Genomic DNA, 25,289 nt, shown 5'->3' on the forward strand with positions numbered 1-25,289 from the left:
CTCCTCAATACCCTGCTCAAAGGCATGTTTCTCCTTTTTAAGAACCTTCTGACTAATTCTATCATCTTAAAATGTATATTGTGGGAGTGGTCTGGTAAGATCTTTCTATTGTTAGTTCTAATCCCATTATCTTAAAATGCATATCATGGGAGTGGATCTGGTAAGACTTTTACAGCCTTGAGACATTTTTTGATTTACTGTAATAACAATTGAAAAAGTATATAGTTCCCTTGCTAGACTAGCGAGGGAGGCACTCTCTGTCCCCCTTCTGATGTCTATATCAGAATCTTTCTCTGTCCCTCTTTATTCTTTAATAAAACTCTGCTACACTAAAGCTCTTGAGTGTCTGTTAAGATTTTCTATTTCTCCCTGGTCGAGTTTTGAAAAGTTGTACTTTTCTAAGAATTTGTCCATTTCTTCCACGTTGTCCATTTTATTGGCATATAATTGTTGATAGTAGTCTCTTATGATCCTTTGTATTTCTGTGTTGTCTGTTGTGATCTCTCCATTTTCATTTCTAATTTTATTGATTTGATTTTTCTCCCTTTGTTTCTTGATGAGTCTGGCTAATGGTTTGTCAATTTTATTTATCCTTTCAAAGAACCAGCTTTTGGTTTTGTTGATTTTTGCTATGGTCTCTTTTGTTTCTTTTGCATTTATTTCTGCTCTAATTTTTAAGATTTCTTTCCTTCTACTAACCCTGGGGTTCTTCATTTCTTCCTTTTCTAGTTGCTTTAGGTGTAAAGTTAGGTTATTTATTTGACTTTTTTCTTGTTTCTTGAGGTGCGCCTGTATTGCTATGAACTTTCCCCTTAGGACTGCTTTTACCGTGTCCCACGGGTTTTGGGTTGTTGTGTTTTCATTTTCATTCATTTCTATGCAAATTTTGATTTCTTTTTTTATTTCTTCTGTGATTTGTTGGTTATTCAGCAGCGTGTTGTTCAGCCTCCATATGTTGGAATTTTTAATCGTTTTTCTCCTGTAATTGAGATCTAATCTTACTGCATTGTGGTCAGAAAAGATGCTTGGAATGATTTCTATTTTTTTGAATTTACCAAGGCTAGCTTTATGGCCCAGGATGTGATCTATCCTGGAGAAGGTTCCATGTGGGCTTGAGAAAAAGGTGAAATTCATTGTTTTGGGATGAAATGTCCTATATATATCAATTAGGTCTAACTGGTCTATTATATCATTTAAAGTTTGTGTTTCCTTGTTAATTTTCTGTTTAGTTGATCTATCCATAGGTGTGAGTGGGGTATTAAAGTCTCCCACTATTATTATGTTATTGTTAATTTCTCCTTTCATACTTGTTAGCATTTGTCTTACATACTGCGGTGCTCCCGTGTTGGGTGCATATATGTTTATAATTGTTATATCTTCTTCTTGGATTGATCCTTTGATCATTATGTAGTGACCTTCTTTGTCTCTTTTCACAGCCTTTGTTTTAAAGTCTATTTTATCTGATATGAGTATTGCTACTCCTGCTTTCTTTTGGTCCCTATTTGCATGGAAAATCTTTTTCCAGCCCTTCACTTTCAGTCTGTATGTGTCCCCTGTTTTGAGGTGGGTCTCTTGTAGACAACATATGTAGGGGTCTTGTTTTTGTATCCATTCAGCCAGTCTTTGTCTTTTGGTTGGGGCATTCAACCCATTTACATTTAAGGTAATTACTGATAAGTATGATCCCGTTGCCATTTACTTTATTGTTTTGGGTTCGAACTTATACACCGTTTTTGTGTTTCCTGTCTAGAGAATATCCTAAAGAATACCCTAGAGAATACCCTAAAGCTCTTGAGTGATCAAGCCTGGTCCCTGGTCCCGAAGTTAAAGCTTCTTCTTTGGAGATCATGAATCCGACATAGTTCACAGTAAGCTGTCAATGAAGGAATACTAATTGATAGGAAACAAGCTTTCTATTGCTTAAATACAAATGCCATTACATCAGTGACAATTGTCCTGAGTTTAAGAATTACCCTGGATGAATAGTGAAATCCTTCACTGTTAACACTCTGCTAAAAGTGATGGCTAAGGACTTTTTTTTTAATGAAGTAAGGTGACTTCCCTGGTGGCTCAGACAGTAAAGCGTCTGCCTGCAATGCAGGAGACCTCGGTTCGATTCCTGGGTCGGGAAGATACCCTGGAGAAGGAAATGGCAATCCACTCCACCACTCTTGCCTGGAAAATCCCATGGACAGAGGAGCCTGATAGTCTACAGTCCATGGGGTCGCAAAGAGTCGGACAAGACTGAGCGACTTCACTTCACTTCAAGGTGAGTACAAAGATATAGATTCACATATCCTGACTATCTCTGTGAGGAAATTTTAAAGTAAACTGGAACTACTATTGAAAGTTGAGTTAATATTTGTAGGTATAGGTCTCTCTTTACAAAAAAAGAAAAATAAAGGCTTAGCCATTGAAAGCTGTCACTGAACTGGGCTAAAGTCAATCCATGGTGAGCCCCTTTATATGAGTACAATGCTCTGTGAGTTGGCATGCATTAGGTTTGAAATGATTGGTACATGAAGGAGTAATCTTCGTGCCCAGAAATATCACTGGTAACAAGAAATATTTGTTTTTACCATATTAGTTAGATTAAATCAAAGAAAAATTTCCCTAATATTCATTTCAGATTAGAGTTTACTTCACTGGTTGCTAACATCTGGATTTTTTTTTTTATGGAATTTTAAGAAACCACATTTCTTTTGCAGCAATAATTTAAGCTCTAATTATGGATACATTTACTTATTTCATCAGCACAGTTGCTAACATAGCAGAAAAAACTACTATCTGGAAATGTCTTTTAGGATCATAAATCTGTAAATCGAGTGCTTTTATGTTCTTACTTCATGTTAGAGTGTGTTCTCCATTCATATATCCCGACTCACTTTCTCTATGGCTACAAACTAGACCACCAAAAATACCAATTTTTAAATTATATCACTGCAAATATCAATAAGACAAGCCATCATATGATGCATGAGATTTTCATACACTGATCTGCAGCTGAATCTTTTCAAGTCAATATTCCAGAGAAATAAAATATTCTGACCAGTCATTTAAGATTTGCAAAAACGGAAGTAATACACAAATGGTATTTCATCGACTGTCCACTCAAGCCTGGACTTTGCCCTAGTGCAACACTTCCAATGTGTCATAGTGGTGCCAGTGTAGGGTGAGCTGTGCAATTGTGCCCCCCTCAAAATGATATGTTATGTCCCAATCCCAGTATCTGTGAATGTGACTTTATTTGAAGATGGCATCTTTGCAGATACGATCATGTTAAAAGGAGGAAATATGGAATTAGAATGAGTTTTAATTGGATTTCCTCCTTATAAGAGGAAAATTTGGACAAAAATACAGACAGAGAAGAAAGTTGTATGAAAATGGAGACAGAGATGGGAACTATGTGTCTACAACGCATGAAACACCAAGGATAGTGGCTCAGATGGTAAAGAATCTTCCTGCAAGCAGGAGATCTGGGTTAATCCCTGTGTTGGGAAGATCCCCTGGAGAAGGGCATGGCAATCCACTCCAGTATTCTTGCCTGGAGAATCCCATGGACAGAGAAGCCTGGCAAGCTACAGTCCATTGGGTCACACATGGTCAGACATGACTGAAGAAACTTAGTACACATTCACGCACCAGAAGCAAAGAGAGGAGTTTGAAAGAGACACTTCCTCAGAGCCTCTAGAAAAAACCAGCCAGATGGACACTGACTGTGGAATTCTAGATTCCTCAACTGTGACAGAGTACATTTTTGTTGTTTGAAACCACTCTGCAGGTAGTACTTTATTATGGCAGGACCAGGAAACCAAAGCAGGTGCCAATGGCTTTATGCAAGGGGACAACCACACAGAAAATGTTCTCAAACGTAATATGCAGATTATCATTTTTAAAAGACAGAACGAAAAAATCTAAAAGGGGAGATTGATTTATATTGGGAAGACAAAAAATAGCTAGTAGACCCTTCAATTCTTAAAATTCTCTGGCTCTTAAACAAGAAAAATTGTGTAATCAAGCAGTTATCCACACTTTGTTAGTCCTCATGAGATTAACTTACTAATGAAGGAATCCTCTGAAATGGGGCCTGCTAGTCTGGCAGTCTGAGCTGAGACGCCTTCACTTGTGCTCCTTGGTCATATGTTATGTCAATGTTTCTTTATTCCAAAGGAGAACTTTGGCCTAAATGATCCATCTCACCTATCAAAATCAGGCTTCCCATGTGACTCAGAGGTAAAGAATCCGCCTGCCAATGCAGGTAACTCAGAAGATGCCGATTCGATGCCTGAGACGGGAAGATCCCCTGGAGGAGGAAATGGCAACCCACTCCAGTATTCTTGCCTGGAAAATCTCATGGACAGAGGAGACTGGTGAGTTACAGTCAGTGGAGTCACAAAGAGTCAGACACAACTGAACAACGGAGCAGGCACCTCGTGCACCTCTCAAAATCAACAGAGTCACATGTGTTGCATAAACATGATTTTAGTGTTCATATAATTGTTTTTCAGAATCTAAATACTTAACATTCTTTAAACCAGGGAAAACTTTTTTTTTTTTTCTGGGATACATATATTTCCAGTGTAAATTTTTTAAACAAAGAAAAATAGCATAAATCTTTTCAACAACTATAATTTAAACTTGAACCAAATAAAAGCAATGTAGTATTTTCTTGGAGAGACATGCTCCCGCAAAGCAAAAAAAAGAAAAATAGAAATAGTTTTAAACAAAAGAGCTTGATTTAAGACCAACATAAACAAAGAAAAACAGAAAAGGTCTTGCTCTCAACCAAACACTGCAGAAAATGTCAGCATAACAGAAAATGTCAAAAGAGAAAAAATTTAACCTTTTTTCAAATCCCATTCATTTCCTACACACTGTAAGAATCTTTCCTTTTTAAATAAAAATTTGCTTCCTTTTTCATATTGCAGGAGAGAATATAAATCCATCTGGCACTGCCCTATAAAACTCAGACTTGCACTAAACAGAATCAACAAAAGTGTGAAATGATCTTCCCTTCCCCAGTGCTGCCTTTCCTTCAATGGCCTTACAGCATCAATAACAGAGACCGTTTACAGTCCAAGGTCATGCAGCAGAGAACAAAATGAACCTTAAGTTTAAGGTTACCCTTTCCTTTGCCCAGGGCAATAGAGCAGAGTGGAAGGGCTGCCATTTACACAGCACCAGGAGTGCCCTTCCCATCACATGATCTATGTTTCCAGCATCTCAGCAGAACAGTTCAGAGTTAACCTCTCCAGTGAGTGGGTGAGAGCCAGTGTGGTTTCATCACTTATTAGCCGTGTCACCATCGCAAGTTACTTAAACCTCCTAAGCCTCAAATTCCTTATCTACTAACAAGATAATAACATTCTGTGATCATAGGATAAATACAATAGGAGCATAAAATAATGCAAGTACCAGGCATTACTTGAAGGAACTCAACAAATCACGTAAGTATTGTTAATATATATAAGCTTACTACTACTACTAAGTCACTTCAGTCGTGTCTGAGTCTGTGCGACCCCGTAGACGGCAGCCCACCAGGCTCCTCTGTCCCTGGGATTCTCCAGGCAAGAGCACTGGAGTGGGTTGCCATTTCCTTCTCCAATGCATGAAAGTGAAAAGTGAAAGTGAAGTCGCTCAGTCATGTCCGACCCTCAGCGACCCCATGGACTGCAGCCTTCCAGGCTTCTCCATCCATGGGATTTTCCAGGCAAGAGTACTGGAATGGGGTGCCATTGCCTTCTCCAATATATAAGCTTAGGGGAATGGAAAGTTAGAAAAGTTTAAATCTCCCTTCTGGGTCTCTCCTCTACAAGTGCCTTCATATATATGTTCCCCACCCTACTTCCTGACACTCTCATTTATTTTGTTCTCACAACACTTTTATTAAACAGCTAAAGCTCCAGTTATGAGGTGATAGATGCCCTTGATAGAAAAGAGCCGTTACCTCAGCTAGGTATAGTAATAGAGATTCAGCTGCCAATTTCCTACAAACTGTGAAAGGCATTTAGGCCTTGGCTCTGTTGCTCTGTCAGTGGCCTAGAGAAGTGACCAGCATGAGTGAGGAGAGACTGAGTTAAATACACACGTAAGCTGGAACTTTTGTGGATGCTCACCCATAGACAAGCATTTGGGGAGTTAGTAATGAGATGAGTGTCCTCTCTGCCAAAACACTGGTGACTTTTGACCCAAGAGCCAGAAGTCTCAGGTGGGCTGCTGGTCCCTCAACCAGTAAGCCTAAACATGTACACTGAATTTCAGCTACATCAAAATGAAGGATTTTACCCAAGAACCAAGACAGAAGAAGCAAGCTGACTCTAGGTATCTCCCTTAAATGCCAACTGGTGTGTCAAAAATCTTGAAATTAAGCTGTTGGACCAAGTAGACATTTTTCTCAGTGCAAATAGTCCTTCAAATATGTGACACATTAGATCTATGTGAAGGCATCAACTATAAAAGAGTTTCTTATATTAAGTCACAGTAAAAATTTCAACTTTCAGAATTAATCTTTTTGCCATCATTCACCCAGAAGTAAGACTGGTGTTATTTTGGCAAACCTTAAAATTAAGTCCTAGATTTGATAGAAATAAAACAAGTAAAAATTTTAGTGAACTTATGTTTGGAATTGGGGGCCTTAGAGTGGGTCGTATTTATAGTTTGTTATGTATCCTAAGAAAAATGCTAGAAGATGGGTTTGAATAAAAATTGCAAAGAAAAATTATTTCAAAATGAAATTCAAATCTTTTTATTCTCCATCAATCAAAGTGTGTACTGAGATTTCCTTTGACAGTCGACTATAGTTTTTAAAATTCAACCAAAAATTATTATTTTTAAAACTCAATGGAATATAAGCATACTAAAGAGAATTAACATGTAAAATATCTTATGAAATTTCTTGCCTTTGCTGCATGAGCTGTTAATATCTTTTTAAAAAGACAAAACCATTATCCATATATGTTGTTTATATACTATATTTGTTTTTCTCTTTCTGACTTACTTCACTCTATATAACAGGTTCTAAGTTCATCTCAACATATATACACCACCATGTGTAAAATAGATAGCTGGTGAGAAGTTGCTGTATAAAACAGGGATCCCAGCCGGTGCTCTGTGATGATGTAAAGGAGGGGGTTGGGGGGTGGGAAGGGAGGCTCAAGAGGGAGGTAACAGATGTGTAATTATGCCTGATTTGCACTGTTGTATGGCAGAGACCAAAACAACATTGTAAAGTAATCTTCCTTCAATTAAAAAAAGTCTAGGAGAATATGTAATAAAATGATAACTTCAGGAAAAAAAAAACAAACTGTCATCCAGTTTAGAAGGACAGCTCTGATTGTTAAAGAGATTGGTCTTCCCAACCTATAAAATTGTAAAAACAAAACAAACAAAACTAACCTACTGTGCATTAACAAAATAAGAATATATTGTTGGAAGCCTGTGTGAAAGTCTGTTATAGAGACAAGTCCCACTCACGTTTTGCAGTGTGTCCTTTGTGAAATGAAGACTCATGTTTCCTTAACGAACTGCAATAAACTAGCAATTATGCTCATTTAGTCATTCTCAAAGATGAAGATTTACTGTGAAGATAATAAAACACATATAGTTAACTCCAGTACTATTGCCTGGAAAATCCCATTGACACAGGAGCCTGGTAGGCTACAGTCCATGGGGTCGCAAAGAGTCGGACACAATTGAGCGAAGGCAATCAAGGCAATGGTTCTCAGAAAAGAATTTATCTATAGAGACATAATAGTCAAACCACTTTTTTGAAAATGTCTAGTTTAAAAAAATGACTAATTGAAGTGTTCATTATATAACAATATATTTCAACTTATGTCTAATGTGTCCTTTTTCTACAATACCCTATGAACTTTTAGAGAGAAATTTTATACAAAACATTTCCTTTAATATTTTTGTAGAAATGTACTCATGGACAGAATGATTTTTAAATGTCATTAAATGAACTGAAATTCACACTGTATTGGCCATTATTCTTTAAATGATAGAAAGCAGATTCAAAACTTACTTAACTCCATGAACATTCTATTTAAGAAGGGGAAAGAATTAAATGTTTATTCTGAATGTTATGTTTCCCTACAGTAGGAATAACATTAAGAATTACATTTAATGCTTACAAAGAACCAGATATAATGCCTAGTTTCATGCAGCATTCTATATCTTCATTTTGAAGTTGCAAAAAATTCCATGCATAAACTGAATAGCTTTCCCTGGCACCCAGGTAGATAAGTAACAAAACTGGGATTTGAAAGCAGAGTTCTGACTAGGAACCAGTGACCATAGCCACTGCACTACAGACTCTAAACCTGAGCACTTTGATATGCAGGTTCTACACGTAGATGTGAAAACAGTAGAGGTCAAGAATAAAATTTCTATTTTTTGTAGCATGGTATGAAAAATTCATATTTTTCCAGTTTCTAATGAAAATGCAAAAGCTGTTATCAGGAAGACAGGAATACTTGATATTTGTGCCCTTATTCAAAAAGAGATCAAAACAGAGATGATTTCCTCTTTATTCCCAATTCTATCCTGCCTTCAAGCCTCCACTACATTTCTCAGGAATCTGTCCTTAGCTCTCTTTCTTACTTGCAGTCCCTGTTTCCTTATTTCCATGTATTTCTGATGATTCCTAAATTATAACTCAGGCTGCACCCACCAGTCTCCTGAGTTCCACTCCCCAATCCCCAATGCTTCCTGTATATCTCCTTTGCATGTTTCATAGGTACCATATCTTAAGCATATCTTTATCCCAACAAAGTTTACCATCTCTCTTCAAGCCTGCTTCCCTATTCCATCATCAATCCTTCTTGATAGGTGCCATCTTTACCCTTCAGCTCTCTCAAATTTAAAACATCAGGGTCATCTTCTTCCACCCAACTATATTCAATTCCCTGGTGGCTAAGATGGTAAAGAATCCACCTTCAGTGCAGGAGACCCAGTTTGATTCCTGGGTTGGGAAGATCCCCTGGAGAAGGAAATGGTAACCCACTGCAGTATTTTTGCAGAAGAACCTGGTCGGCTACAGTCCATGGAGTTACACAGGGTCAGACATGACTGAGCAACTAACAGTTTCACTTTCACTTTCATTTTCAATTCAGTAATTGATCACTTAAATCTAACATTCTGCTTCTAAGGTGTTTCTTGTATTCACTATGTCTTCATATCTATTCTGCTTCAAGCCCTTAACATTTCTTTTCAGGACTCTTGCAACAGAATCTTTAATGGTTTCTAATCTCTACCTCTCCAATTAATTCCCTAAATATAATAGTAGGCTGTGATATTGTGATTTACAGTGTAGAACTAAACTAAAATGGAGTCACTTATGTTGAGGACAAAACGGAGTTGGCCAATGCAAGTGCATTAAAGAAGATGAAACTTAACAGTACCCAACATCAGTTGAGGGAATTTAAAGCTCACTTTAGAAACCAGAAGAGGACATCACCAATCCTCAAACATCAAGTCTGTTCCCAGGAGGTTTGGACTTCCTTGTTTCTCTAACTCAGTTACCTGATCCAAATAAGGAAGAAGACCACAGGCAATCAACCAGTTGAAAAAGATAAACAACTCCCAGTTTACCACATAAAAAATGCTTGGTCTGTGAGCAACTCAAAACTCAGCCTTGAGTTTCTAGATTGAAACCCTTGTAATAAACTCATCTTTCAGCTTTGTTTTTTTGTTGTGCAGAGTTTGGTTTCTGACAATATGAAAACACGTATATCTGACTTTCATCCCTGTTTCTGGCATGGAGCTCCTAGGATGGAATTTCTAAGTGATGAGAACATAAAAGTGTATTTTTCTCATGTTAAGGAAGTGACTCTTGGAAAATGTTTAGGATGGGGGTTGGTTGCCAGTAGAACCAAGCATCTGATTAAAGGGTTAAAACTTTCAGCCCCTACCTGAGCCATATCCCACTGCACCTCCAGACAGAGGAGAGGAGATTGTAAGCAGCATAGCAAACAAAAGGCAGAATTAGTGTTGATGACAACTGAACTAGAATTATAAAAAGGTAGTGAAGACTGTCTGGAGAAGGAAATGGCAACCCACTCCAGTATTCTTGCCTGGAGAATCCCAGGGACAGAGGAGCCTAGTGGCTGCCATCTATGGGGTCGCACAGAGTTGGACACGACTGAAGCGACTTAGCAGCAGCAGCAGCAGTGAAGACGGTCAGGTCCGTGTGGGAGGCTTCCCAGGTGGCTTAGTGATAAAGAATCTGCCTGCCAATGCTGGAGACATAGGAGACCTGGGTTTGAACCTCAAGTAGGGAAGATCCCCTGGAGTAGGAAATGGCAATCCTCTTCAGTATTCTTGCCTGACATATACCATGGACAGTGGAGCCTGGCAGGCTGCAGTCCATGGGGTCACAAAGAGTCGGACACGACTGAACAATTGAGCATGCGCACACACAGTGACAGCTAGTTTAGACTGACACAAGAAAGTGGCTCAAAGTCTTTAAAGTTTACAGATACATTTGGAATGGCAACCACAAAGTGGTCTGATGGGAGACGTTTTGAATATAGAAATTGCAATTCTTCTCAACAATCTCCCTATAGAACCATTAAGGTTTCACAGCTCTTTGGTATTCTTTCCACCATGCCTCAATGCCTGAAAGTCAAAGGTGAGTGAATACTTGGCTTCAGACTTTTTAGGCTCTGAGATACACCACAGTTATGATCTTAGACTTGGTTAACACGTCCTCAGGGTTAAAATCATTCTTGACTGTGTGCTTTCCTCTCTAACCTCAGGTTTAGCAGATTCATTTTTAGTGAATAGTAAAACTTAAGCTAGAGCTCTATCTGAGAAGTCCCAAGTCATTTAAAATGCTAATGTATTTATCCTGTCACATCAGTTTGTGAAAAGGGTAAGATAAAGACTAAAATGTCTAACAGAATTATAGAAAAGAGATAGACCCATTAAACTTTTTAATACTACTTTCTCAATCCCCAAATGGATGCAGTACACTTTTAGCAAGAGGAAGGATTCATGTTTCATTTATTAATAAATTCATCTATTCAGGTCAGTTCAGTCACTCAGTCATGTCTGACTCTTTGCGACCCCATGAACTGTAACACGCCAGTTTTCCCTGTCCATCACCAACTCCCAGAGCTTGCTCAAACTCATGTCCGTTGAGTCAGTGATGCCATCCAACCATCTCATCCTCTATCGTCCCCTTCTCCTCCTGCCTTCAATCTTTCCCAGCATCAGGGTCTTTTCCAAGTAGTCAATTTTTCGTATGAGGTGGCCAAAGTATTGGAGTTTCAGCTTCATCATCAGTCCTTCCAATGAATACTCAGGACTGATTTCCTTTAGGATGGGCTGGTTGGATCTCCTTGTAGTCCAAGGGACTCTCAAGAGTCTTCTCCAACACCACAGTTCAAAAGCATCAATTCTTCTGCACTCAGCTTTCTTTATAGTCCAACTCTCACATCCATACATGACTACTGGAAAAACCATAGCCTTGACTAGACAGACCTTTGTTGGCAAAGTAATGTCTCTGCTTCTTAATATGCTGTCTAGGTTGGTCACAGCTCTTCTTCCAAGGAGCAAGTGTCTTTTAATTTCATGGCTGCAGTCACCATCTGCAGTGATTTTGGAGCCCCCCAAAATTAAGTCTGTCACTTTTTCCATTGTTTCCCAATCTATTTGCCATGAAGCAATGGGACCAGATGCCATGATCTTAGTTTTCTGAATGTTGAGCTTTAGGCCAACTTTTTCACTCTCCTCTTTCACTTTCAACAAGAGGCGCTTTAGTTCTTCACTTTCTGCCATAAGGTTGGTGTCATCTGCCTATCTGAGGTTATTGATATTTCTCTTAGCAATCTTGATTGATTCCAACTTGTGCTTCATCCAGTCCAGCATTTCGCATGATGTACTCTGCATATGAGTTAAATAAGCAGGATGACAATATACAGCCTGATGTACTCCTTTCCTGATTTGGAGCCAGTCTGTTGTTCTATGTCCAGTTCTAACTGTTGCTTCTTGACCTGCATACAGATTTCTCAGGAGGCAGGTAAAGTGGTCTGGTATTCCCAACTCTAAGAATTTTCCAGTTTGTTGTGATCCACACAGTCAAAGGCTTCATGTTTTCATTTATTAATAAATTCATCTATTCAAAGGACATTAATTAAACATACTCTAGACACCAAGCATTTTATTTTGACACATAAGACATTAAATTTTTTTAAAATAAATAAGCTGCAGTCCCAGTCATTAAAAAGGTTGAGGAGACGATCAGTTAAGGAGCAATTACAATATAATGCAATATAGTAAGGAAATCACTGATAGAAGTAACATGGATGCTATGAGAATCCTCCTATGAAGTCAAGTTATCAAAGGGAGTGAGCTAGGAGGAGAGCAGGTGGTGGCCTCAGAAGCAAAGCTTGAATGTGAGATTAGAGATGGTTGCCCTGTAGCTCTTTTGTCAGCTCCCTTATTGTAAGACAGTTTTTTCTATCCGCAGGAGAAGAGGAAACTCAATTAGAGTAACAATTGTCTCTCTTTGTGCCTTAACTCACTGTACCCTTATGCAGATTCAATGGTTGGTATGAATGTAAATTTGGAGGAACAACCCATGCTTGACTCGACTCCACCCTTTTTCCTTTGGGAAGCCCTAGCACCATTCTCCTCATGCCCTCAGGCAGGGCTCCCTCTGTCGTGGGAAGAAGGGGAGGGAGAAAGGCAAGCTCCTACCCAGTATTGCTAGAAACTACGTGCTTCCTGATTCTTGGGTTCAAAATTATAAGTTTACGTGGCATATGAACGTAATATTCCCATAGAAGATGGAACTGCTCCTGAGGATTTGAAACCCCAAGTTGATTCTATTCCAGAATATATGCCTCTTTGAGGTGGCTGAATCATCAGCTTTAATTTTTTTTTTTTTATTAAAGAGAACAAGTTTAAGAGTCAAGTGTGAGTGAACTTAGCACCCACATAAGAACGAATCTTCTTCTCATAGTGCTTATTCTAAGGGACAAGAAGGATGGTTTGAAAGCCAAGAGTGGAAAAGGGTGTGCTATCAAGACAGTCATCAACTCTTCATTTAGGATGTAGCATGCTTGCAGGGAATACTGGAAACAACATGGTTTTGGAGTAAAACAAGGATCCCAGTTCTACAGTTGCCATTTGCTTGTAAGCTTCTTTAAGCCTCATTTTCTCATCTATAATATAGGACCTGCTCATGCTTGATTGCTTCAGTCGTGTCCGACTCTTTTCAACTCCATGGACAGTATAGCCTGCCAGGTTCCTTTGTCGATGAGATTTTTCCAGCAAGAATACTGAAGTGGGTCACCATTTCCTCCGCCAGAGCATCTTCCCAACCCAGGGATTGAACCCACATCTCTTACATTGGTAGGCAGATTCTTTATCACTGAGCCACCTGGGAATCCCACCAAAAAAGCACACTAATACCAATCTTGCCAGGATATTATGAAGATTAGAAATGTGTTTGTAAATGTATAGCAGCATCATGTGTTTACAATGTAATCATATACTAGATGCAAGCTGAAGGAAGATGTCTCCTTGTAAAATGAGAAAAATGATAGACAAGGATTGAAAATAATTGTGCCATGATTTAAACCTACGCCAAGAAAAGGAAGTACAAGAAACTTGCCTCAATTTGATACAGTTTGCCTTCACCAGTTATTCACAACATAGGGAGGTTTAGTTCTGTCACAGAGACACAAGCCAACCTGGTATGTGCAACATGGAGAAGGAGAGCCTCCTGCAAGAGGTGGAAGCCAGTGTCTGTGGACCTTGACAGACGTGCCAGGGAGTTAACCTGAGTCCTCAGGTTACAGCAAATCTGAGAACACATCTAGCATCAGTTTAAAAATCTAAATATGACAAAATGCCAGCTCTCTCTAAACATTTCATTTTTGTTTTCTGAATTCTTATTAACAGATACCCCTAACTTAGATGTCACTGAAAAACTATTCATGAGCCTATAAACATCTTTTCAAATGTGCTCAGCTAAATCAAAGTATGTTTAAGCAAATCTCTTCCAATCTTTAGTAATCCCCATATGCTAAAAGTTCTCTATTTTAAATAATTTAAAGTAGAAATTTCAATAACACAGTGAGATAAACTGTTAATACAGTAAACTTGTATAAAAATAAATATTGTCATAAAAGTAAAAATATATATTCATTCAACAAATATTGCTTGCATGCTAAATACACGTACTGATCTTGGTCAACAAATAAACAGCATGAAGGTCCTTCTTTTAGTTTCTCCTTGAGGCTAAAAAGATTCAATTCCAAGCCAATTTGTTCAACAGTAATTCAAAACTGGTAAATCGATCAAAGACTGATTGGAGAACGTAGCAAATTTTGTAGTTCCATCAAGGAGACATTCAGGTGCAACAAAGAATGGACTCTCCTTTAGAGCCTTCTTGTTCAGTCACTCATTCATGCCCGATTCTCTTGCTTCCTGACCCAGGAGTCAAACTCGTCTCGTGTACTGCAGGTGGATTCTTTACCACTAAGCCACCAGGGAAACCTTGGGACCTAAATAACAGTTGCACTTTTCAGATTTTTTTGGTAAGTTACCTACTGACTCTGTACCTCAGTCTTGGTCTGAATGAAAGGTGGCTAGATTAAGCATCAGAGGACATATGTACAAAGAATAATTTTAACTAGATTGCAAAAACAACCAATTAATTAAAAAATGAACTAGTGAAAGTATTCATGTCTTAAAGAAGACTTACCCTATGAAGAGAATTGATATAATTCATATCATCCTTGTCTGCCTCTTAACAGTTCAGAAGGCTTCTTCCCATGTTTGATGTTTTCTTGCCAAAGCATTGTTTTGTTTGTTTGTTTGTTTTCAACCCTACTGCTATTAGCTGGATGGCAGACATTTTTTTCCTACCAAACTGGAGAGGAAAATTCACTAGATTTATTTTTCTCTCAGTATCTCTAAAGTTTACTTAAGTAAACTTCATCTCCACATTTACTCTAATGAATCCCTATTCAAGGATTTTCTCTGAGAACACAACCATATCTTTTCCCAAGGACACCATCATTGATTGACTGTCTATCAGTTACAAAGCAAACTCAAAAGAGTTTGCTCAGGTTGTACATTTACATAACCATTTCATTCCAAGAATTGCTGAGACCTTTGCTGGCAAACATACCACTAAGCAAACGCGACATATGGAGATTCAGTTTCACCTAAAAGATAAATTGAGAATATTTTTCTTTACAAAAAGAATTGTTGTAGGCTTTCTTCTGCCAACTCTGATGCATACCATCAAACACATTTTTAAAACATTATTAAAACTGGGACTTCCCTAGTGGTCCAGTGGTTAAGATTCTGTGCTTCCTTCATGGGGCACGGGTTCGATCCCCAGGTGGGGAACTAAGATCCCACATACCACATGGTTTAGCCAAAAAACTTTTTATTTTAAATTATTAAATACTGTCTAGAAGTTCACTCTGTGAGGTACACTGGAGAATGACTGCCCCCAAGGAATTTACAATTCAGATGGAATAGAGCTACATAAACAACTAACTATAGCTCAAAACCTTTAAATCAACTAGAAGTAGGGGTTTAAACAACATGTTGTAAACATAGAAAGCAGAGAATAATACACTCTGATTAAAATATTAGTGAAGATTTTCCAATTACCATATCATACTACTACTACTACTAAGTCACTTCAGTCGTGTCCGACTCTGTGCGACCCCATAGATGGCAGCCCAACAGGCTCCCCCATCCCTGGGATTCTCCAGGTAAGAATAAGCATTAACATATCAGAAACATTTTGATAAATGCTGCAACAGACTGTCTTGGTGTCCTGCTCAGAACTCCTGCCATCCTTGATGTACCCAAACCCTAGTTGCTGTAGAGTGCTTCAGCTAACAATTCACACCTCCAATCTCCTCTGGAGGCATGCCTGGGATGACTGAAGCTTATCTTGACACCATTTGTCCCACTGCAATGGCCAATGATTGACTGGACAGGAATCTAACAGCCCCACTCCCCGTCTCAAGATGGGACAGTGTTTGTGGTACAATTTACATTTCAGAATTCCCAACCATATCATGATGACACTAGACTCTTCCTGAAACTACCAGGGATCAGATTCTTCCACAGCTCCTTCTTGTTCTCTATATTGTTTCCATTCCTCAGATTTTACTCTGAAGGAGTTACAGGCCCCAGATTCTACTAGCTGGAACCAGGAAAATATGCCTGGGAGGGTTGCAAAGGGTGCTGGACCAAGGAGTGGCATAACATAAGGCTGGATAAAGCAGAGTTTATCAATATGAGGGCACACTTCCTGTAAGACAGACTCTAATATCCTGTCAAGAGCCTCAGTCCTGAAGCATGGCTGGGGAGGTTTTTAGATGCTTGGGAAAGTGTTAGCTCCCATGAGATGGGTAGCGATACTGGAATTGTCTGGCAGTGTGTGAAAAGAGAGCAAAAGCTCAGGAGATGGCCTTGCTAGAGTAGACCAAAACTCCCAGTGGACTGTGTTTTTGGAATTCCCAAAGGACTCTCCTTACTTGGTAGATTAGCTCCTTGGCGGTCTTGACCTCAAAGAGCAGACCCTAAGGTAACAAGCCATGTCCCTCAAGGCAGATCTTTCCAGTTGTTGTTGTTCAATTGATCAATTGTCTCTGACTCTTTGACCTCATGGACTGCAGCATGCCAGGCTCCCCTTCCTGCACTATCTCCTGGAGTTTGCTCAAACTCATATCCATCAAGTGAGTGATATCATTCAACCATCTCATCCTCTGTGGTCCCTTTCTCCTCCTGCCTTCTGTCTTTCCTAGCGTCAGGGTCTTTTCTAATGAGTCAGTTCTTTGCATGAGGTGGCCAAAGTGTTGAAGCTTCAGCTTCAGCATCAGTCCTTCCAGTGAATATTCAAGTCTGATTCCCTTTAGGATTGACTGGTTTGAACTCCTTGCTGTCCAAGGGAGTCTCAACTCTTCTTCAGCACCAGAGTTCCAGAGCATCAGTTCTTCGGAGCTGAGCCTTCGTTTTGGTCCAACTCTCACATCCGTGCATGACTACTGGAAAAACCATAACTTTGACTATCAGACCTTTGTTGGCAAAGTGATATCTTTGCTTTTTAATACAGTGTCTAGGCTTGTCATTCCTCCAAGGAGCAAGCGTCTTTTAATTTCATGGCTGCAGTCACCATCTACAGTGATTTTGGAGCCCAAGAAAATAAAGTCTGTCACTGTTTCCATTGTTTCCCCATCTATTTGATCTCTCCAGCGTACATGATAAAGGAACCCCTGGTCAGTATGGCCAAATGGAAGGAGTCTGAATTGCAGTATATATAGATCAGCTGTCCTTTAAAAAATAAAAATACATGGGGCATAAGCAAAAAAAAAAAAAAATAGAAGGGAATTAAAATATTTTCAAGAAAGTCAGTGAGACTAGAAAAATGATTCTGAATTAATCAGAAATGCCCCCCCCCCATCTTATAGAAAAGCAGCAACAATGGATGTGAATTCAATTCAGAGGGTTTATGTCAGGGCCAGATCAGACCCACATCACCCAGTCCCTTCTCTGTTCAACCCTATATCTCAGAGTGGATCAGGGACCTGATACATGAACATGAGACTCTGCAGGCAGCACAGAGCAGAACCTCTCCGTGCCTGCAAAAGCTCTTTCCCACCAGTAGGGAAAACCCTGTTGATGGGACTGAGTGCGCCATAACAAGAGCAATGACAGCATGAGCAATTACAGCCTCAAAGATTGGCACTTCTGTTATTCCATCACAGAAGGTGCATTTGGAGGCATTGACACATGGTTTGTTGGGAGGAACATAATGTTGGCCCCAAGAAAAGTGCTCCGTAGCCATGAAAAGTATGGCCCTCTTCCTAGCAACATCTGTCACCTTTGCCGTACCCAAAGTGTTGTCACTGTGGCTTTTATCAGAATGCATTTTAGGCTTTCCTTTTAGGCAAGCTATCACACTCACATCACCATCGACCCTATTACAGCATTTGCAGAGACATATGGAAAGAAGAGCGAGGAACAGGATAGCTTTCGGAAAAGTGAGAAAAGGGCAGAGCCAAAACTGGTTCTCATCGTTAACCCAGAGTTTACCCAGCATGGAATTCTAGAAGTAAGTATGTTTGCAAAACAGAAGAAATGTTCATTCCTTTTATATCATAAATGTCTTGAAATAATCTCTGTTCAACAGCTGTCATACCTGTGCTTAAAGATCATGTAAACCAGTACAATATATACAAAATAAGGTGCTCTGAGTTTGCACACACTGGCAGCTCCACTCTAAACACCACACATGATCTGTATGTCTTTGGTTATTATCAAATCTTTCCTGTTACATGTGGAGCTCAGGCCAGTGCTCTGTAACCACTTAGAGGGGTGGGATGGGGGGTGGGGGGGCGGTGGGATGGGGGGGGTGGGAGGGAGGCTCACAAGGGAGAGGATATATGTATATTTATGGCTGACTCACATTGTTGTAAGGCAGAAGCCAACATTTTAATTGGAGCAATCATTTTCCAATTAAAAATAAATTTTAAAACAATAAAAATCTTTCATGTTAATAATTTTTTATATTTGAAATCAGTGGAGCCTATTGTCTCTTTAAAAATGCATTGAAAACAGCAAATCTGGTTTGATTTAACTTGACTTGTTCCTAGATTTGCTTATCACAGCAAAGCAGCCACAAGATAGTACCACAATCCTTCGTGACTTTATGCCAACCATCTAGTCCCTCTGAGCTGTAAACGTGTCATCTGTAAGTCTCCTCTTGGAATTTATAACTATAAAATTGCTGACTTTTGGACCTGATATTCATGTGTAAGTTATTTGCAAGGTCATGAAAAACCCATGTCAGTAAAATTGAATTAAAGTGGTCTATTGGACAGCGCAGGAGCAGCCGAGAGGAGCTACCCAATGTCCGAGGTCACGGGCAGCGGCCAGGAGGGGCTACCCCCTGCCCAAGGCCAGGGGCAGTGGCCGGATGGAGCAACCCCAGGTCCAAGGAGCAGTGGCTGCACGGGCGCAGGAGGCCCTAGAGGAGCTATTCCACGTTCAAGGTCAGGAGGGGCGGCGGTGAGGAGATACCCCTTGTCCAAGGTAAGGAGCAGCAGCTGCGCTTTGCTGGAGCAGCCGTGAAGAGATACCCCACATCCAAGATAAGAGAAACCCAAGTAAGATGGTAGGTGTTGCAAGAGGGCATCAGAGGGCAGACACACTGAAACCATAATCACAGAAAACTAGTCAAAAAACTAGTCAATCTAATCACACTAGGACCACAGCCTTGTCTAACTCGATGAAATTAAGCCATGCCCATGGGGCCACCCAAGACGGGCGGGTCATGGTGGGGAGGTCTGACAGAATGTGGTCCACTGGAGAAGGGAATGGCAAACCACTTCAGTATTCTTGCCTTGAGAACCCCATGAACAGTATGAAAAGGCAGAATGATAGGATACTGAAAGAGAAACTCCCCAGGTCAGTAGGTGCCCAATATGCTACTAGAGATCAGTGGAGAAATAACTCCAGAAAGAATGAAGGGATGGAACCAAAGCAAAAACAATACTTACTTGTGGATATGGCTGGTGATAGAAGCAAGGTCCGATGCTGTAAAGAGCAATATTGCATAGGAACCTGGAATGTCAGGTCCATGAATCAAGGCAAATTGGAAGTGATCAAACAGGAGATAGCATTAGTGAATGTCGACATTCTAGGAATCAGCAAACTAAAATGGACTGGAATGGATGAATTTAATTCAGATGACCATTATATCTACTACTGTGGGCAGGAATCCCTTGAAGAAATGGAGTAGCCATCATGGTCAACAAAAGAGTCCAAAATGCAGTACTTGGATCCAATCTCAAAAATGACAGAATGATCTCTGTTCGTTTCCAAGGCAAACCATTCAATATCACGGTAATCCAAGTCTATGCCCCAACCAGTAATGCTGAAGAAGCTGAAGTTGAACGGTTCTATGAAGACCTACAAGACCTTTTAGAACTAACACCCAAAAAAAATGTCCTTTTCATTATAGGGGACTGGAATGCAAAAGTAGGAAGTCAAGAAACACCTGGAGTAACAGGCAAATTTGGCCTTGGAATACAGAATGAAGCAGGGCAAAGACAAATAGAGTTTTGCCAAGGAAATGCACTGGTCATAGCAAACACCCTCTTCCAACAACACAAGAGAAGACTCTACACGTGGACATCACCAGATGGTCAACACCGAAATCAGATTGATTATATTCTTTGCAGCCAAAGATGTAGAAGCTCTATACAGTCAGCAAAAACAAGACCAGGAGCTGACTATGGCTCAGATCAAGAACTCCTTATTGCCAAATTCAGGCTGAAATTGAAGAAAGTAGGGAAAACCACTAGACCATTCAGATATGACCTAAATCAAATCCCTTATGATTATACAGTGGAAGTGAGAAATAGATTTAAGGGACTAGATCTGATAGACAGAGTGCCTGATGAACTATGGACGGAGGTTCATGACATTGTACAGCAGACAGGGATCAAGACCATCCCCATGGAAAAGAAATGCAAAAAGGCAAAATGGCTGTCTGAGGAGGCCTTACAAATAGCTGTGAAAATAAGAGAAGTGAAAAGCAAAGGAGAAAAGGAAAGATACAAGCATCTGAATGCAGAGTTTCAGAGAACAGCAAGAAGAGATAAGAAAGCCTTCCTCAGTGATCAATGCAAAGAAATAGAGGAAAACAGCAGAATGGGAAAGACTAGAGATCTCTTCAAGAAAATTAGAGATACCAAGAGAACATTTCATGCAAAGATGGGCTCGATAAAGGACAGAAATGGTATAGACCTAACAGAAGCAGAAGATATTAAGAAGAGGTGGCAGGAATACTCAGAAGAACTGTACAAAAAAGATCTTCACGACCCAGATAATCACAATGGTGTGATCACTGACCTAAAGCCAGACATCCTGGAATGTGAAGTCAAGTGGGCCTTAGAAAGCATCACTATGAACAAAGCTAGTGGAGGTGATGGAATTCCAGGTGAGTTATTTCAAATCCTGAAAGACGATGCTGTGAAAGTGCTGCACTCAATATGCCAGCAAATTTGGAAGACTCAGCAGTGGCCACAGGACTGGAAAAGGTCAGTTTTCATTCCAATCCCAAAGGAAGGCAATGCCAAAGAATGCTCAAACTACTGCACAATTGCACTCATCTCACATGCTAGTAAAGTAATGCTCAAAATTCTCCAAGCCAGGCTTCAGCAATACATGAACCGTGAACTTCCAGATGTTCAAGCTGGTTTTAGAAAAGGCAGAGGAACCAGAGATCAAATTGCCAACATCTGCTGGATCATCCAGAAAGCAAGACAGTTCCAGAAAAACGTCTATTTCTGCTCTATTGACTATGCTAACACCTTTGACTGTGTGGATCACAATAAACTGTGGAAAACACTGAAAGAGATGGGAATACCAGACCACCTGACCTGCCCCTTGAGAAACCTATATGCAGATCAGGAAGCAACAGTTCGAACTGGACATGGAACAACAGACTGGTTCCAAATAGGAAAAGGAGTGCGTCAAGGCTGTATATTGTCACCCTACTTATTTAACTTCTATGCAGAGTACATCATGAGAAACGCTGGGCTGGAAGAAGCACAAGCTGGAATCAAGATTGCCAGGAGAAATATCAATAAGCTCAGATATGCAGATGACACCACCCTTATGGCAGAAAGTGACGAGGAACTCAAAAGTCTCTTGATGAAAGTGAAAGAGGAGAGTGAAAAAGTTGGCTTAAAGCTCCACATTCAGAAAACGAAGATCATGGCATCTGATCCCATCACTTCATGGCAAATAGATGGGGAAACAGTGGAAACAGTGTCAGACTTTATTGTTTGGGGCTCCAAAATCACTGCAGATGGTGACTGCAGCCATGAAATTAAAAGATGCTTACTCCTTGGAAGGAAAGTTATGACCAACCTAGATAGCATATTCAAAAGCAGAGACATTACTTTGCCAACAAAGGTTCGTCTAGTCAAGGCTATGGTTTTTCCTGTGGTTATGTATGGATGTGAGAGTTGGACTGTGAAGAAGGCTGAGCGCTGAAGAATTGATGCTGTTGAACTGTGGTGTTGGAGAAGACTCTTGAGAGTCCCTTGGACTGCAAGGAGATCCAACCAGTCCATCCTGAAGGAGATCAGCCCTGGGATTTCTTTGGAAGGAATGATGCTAAAGCTGAAAGTCCAGTTCTTTGGCCACCTCATGCGAAGAGTTGACTCATTGGAAAAGACTCTGATGCTGGGAGGAATTGGGGGCAGGAGGAGAAGGGGACGACAGAGGATGAGATGGCTGGATGGCATCAGTGACTCGATGGACGTGAGTCTGAGTGAACTCCAGGAGTTGGTGATGGACAGGGAGGCCTGGCGTGCTGCGATTCATGGGGTCACAAAGAGTTGGACACGACTGAGCGACTGAACTGAACTGATTCCAGGTTTGGTTCTTCAGAAGCAGAGCTGAGGTAAGAGACTGAGGGAGTTGTTTATTAGGGATGAATACCTGGGAAGGGAATAAAGAAGGAGTAGGATGGGGTGGAGGAAGAAAAGGAACAGCGATGCAGGACAAAGCCTTGGCCAACCCAGTGGGGTGATCTGGAGTGAGTATTCCAAATGGGGTAGGTATAGCCAGGCCATTACACTTGCTTCATGATCTGTTGAAGACCATATAAATCAGTATAATATATACAAAATAAGGCGCTCAGCATTTGCACATACTAGAAGCTCCACTCGAAGCCCCACAGGTGATCTGTATGCCTTTGATTATTGTTAAATCTTTCATGTTACACAGGGAGCTCAGCCCGATGCTCTGTGATGATCTAGGGGTGGGATGGGGGTTGGTGGTGGAAAGGAGGCTCAGGAGGGAGGAGATCCATGGATACCAGTGGCTTCCTACAGCTGAAAGAAGCTGAATGCAGTGGCTTCCTACAACTGAGAAGAACCCAGGTGGATAAAAACTGGAGGTTGTCTATTTAGCACACTCTCTGCAGTGGAGCAGCAAGTTCTCTCTTGAAACTGGCTCTAGATGCTATATCTCTGTGTCAACCACACAGTTTCAGAGTAATGTTACCCTCTGGGTCCCAGCAGCAGAAAATATTTTCTGGGGGTAGTTCTTCCTGATTCATGCCTCTTAGATTAAGTTCAGCCAAGTATGAGTTCAAAATAATAAAAGTAGCAAACACATAAGCAAATAAGCCAGTGTGAGAGAGAATTGGAAAAAAATAATAAAATATATTGACACCACACAAGACTTGAATACTGACTAGAAAATTTTAGCTTAAATTGAATTTTAAAAGTAAAGATATATTGAAAGTATAATTGAGAAATAAAAAGCTGTCATATTGACTGGGTAACTTCATACAATTCTCTGGAACTAGATTTGAAATTCTAGTACAAATTGTTAGTCTATTAGGAAAATTAATTTAGCAGAATTGGCTCAATTGAGATAAAAAAAGTCCAAAGAGACCTTAACCATAAAAAGATTAAGAAAATTGTAAAAATAACTTTCATGTTAAAATGTATGAAGCTCAACTAGTTTCACAAGGGAATTTTATTGGATTTTTCAAGATCAAGTAATCCTAAAGCTATTTAAATTATTTAAACCCTAGGAATAAAACTGAAAAATTATTTTTATGAGGCAGATTCACATTTAATGTCAAAATATGTTAAAAATTGCACAAAAAGTATAGAAAGATATCTTTTGAAAGACATCTCCTTTCAGAAAATTAGTACAAAAATTTCAAGTGATTAGCAAGGACACTTGAAAAATAAATTAAAAAACAATGTATCATGACTAACTAGCATTTACTTCAGGACTCTAAGGTTATTCATTGTTGGAGATCCAGTAATATATTCATCACATTTAAAAAGTAAGGAGAAAAATCATGGATTTTTAATGAAAATTTGACAAAATTCAAACTCCATTTAAAAACCCCACTTAAAAACGGTAACCTACTGAATATACAAAATATTTGCAAGTCATACATCTGATAAGACGTTAATATTCAAAATACATGAACAACTCATACAGCTCAACAGCAAAAAGAAACCCCAAACAATTTGATTAAAAAATAGAGAATCTGAACAGACATTTTTCCAAAGACATACAGATGGCCAACAGTTACATGAACAGATGCTTGACATCACTCATCAGGGAAATGCAAATTAAAACCACAAGATATCACCTCACACATGTTAGAATGGTTATTATCAAAAAGACAAGAAATAACTAGTGTTAGGAGAGGGTAATGGCACCCCACTCCAGTATTCTTGCCTGGAAAATCCCATGGACGGAGGAGCCTGGTAGGCTGCAGTCCATGGGGTCGCTAAGAGTCGGACACGACTGAGTGACTTCACTTTGACTTTTCACTTTCATGCGTTGGAGAAGGAAATGGCAACCCACTCCAGTGTTCTTGCCTGGAGAATCCCAGGGACGGGGGAGCATGGTGGGCTGCGGTCAATGGGGTCACACAGAGTCGGACACGGCTAAAGCAACTTAGCAGCAACAGCAGCAGCAGTGAGAATGTGGAGAAAAAGGAATATTTGTGCACTGTCAGTGAGACTGTAAATCGGTACAATCACTATAGGAAACATTACAGAGGTTCCTCAAAAAATTAAAAATAGAACTATCATATGACCCAGCAATTCCACTTCCCGGTATTTATCTGAAAGGAACAAAGACACTATTTCAAAAAGATATATACACGCCCATGTTCACTGTAGTGTAATTTTATAATAGCCAAGACATAAAAACAACCTCAGTGTCCCTTGATAGATGATTGGACGAAGACCGAAATCAGATTGATTATATTCTTTGCTGCCAAAGATGGAGAAGTTCTATACAGTCAGCAAAAACAAGACTGGGAGCTGACTGTGGCTCAGATCATGAACTCCTTATTACCAAATTCAGACTGAAATTGAAGAAAGTAGGGAAAACCACTAGACCATTCAGGTAGGCCCTAAATCAAATCTCTTATGATTATACAGTGGAAGTGAGAAATAGATTTAAGGGACTACATCTGACAGATAGAGTGCCTGATGAACTATGGACTGAGGTTCGTGACATTGTACAGGAGACAGGGATCAAGACTATCCCCATGAAAAAGAAATGCAAAAAAGCAAAATGGCTGTCTGGGGAGGCCTTACAAATAGCTGTGAAAAGAAGAGAAGTAAAAAGCAAAGGAGAAAAGGAAAGATATAAGCTTCTGAATGCAGAGTTCCAAAGAATAGCAAGGAGAGATAAGAAAGCCTTCCTTGGCAATCAGTGCAAAGAAATAGAGGAAAACAACAGAA

The 25,289-nt window shown here is 39.8% G+C and overlaps 1 protein-coding gene across 1 annotated transcript in view; it reads left to right on the top strand.

Annotated features, from left to right (window-relative positions):
• The window catches only part of LOC139182589 (craniofacial development protein 2-like), a 44,998-nt gene extending 22,178 nt beyond the window's left edge, over window positions 1–22,820 (top strand). Inside the window, 4 exon segments of the mRNA XM_070787133.1 lie at window positions 17,933–18,097; window positions 19,442–19,769; window positions 19,772–20,467; window positions 22,789–22,820. Coding sequence (XP_070643234.1) covers window positions 17,933–18,097; window positions 19,442–19,769; window positions 19,772–20,467; window positions 22,789–22,820 — 1,221 coding nt within the window.
• The last annotated feature ends 2,469 nt before the right edge of the window (window positions 22,821–25,289 follow it).

Source organism: Bos indicus, chromosome 4 (assembly GCF_029378745.1).
Source record: "Bos indicus isolate NIAB-ARS_2022 breed Sahiwal x Tharparkar chromosome 4, NIAB-ARS_B.indTharparkar_mat_pri_1.0, whole genome shotgun sequence".
NCBI lineage: Eukaryota > Metazoa > Chordata > Mammalia > Artiodactyla > Bovidae > Bos > Bos indicus.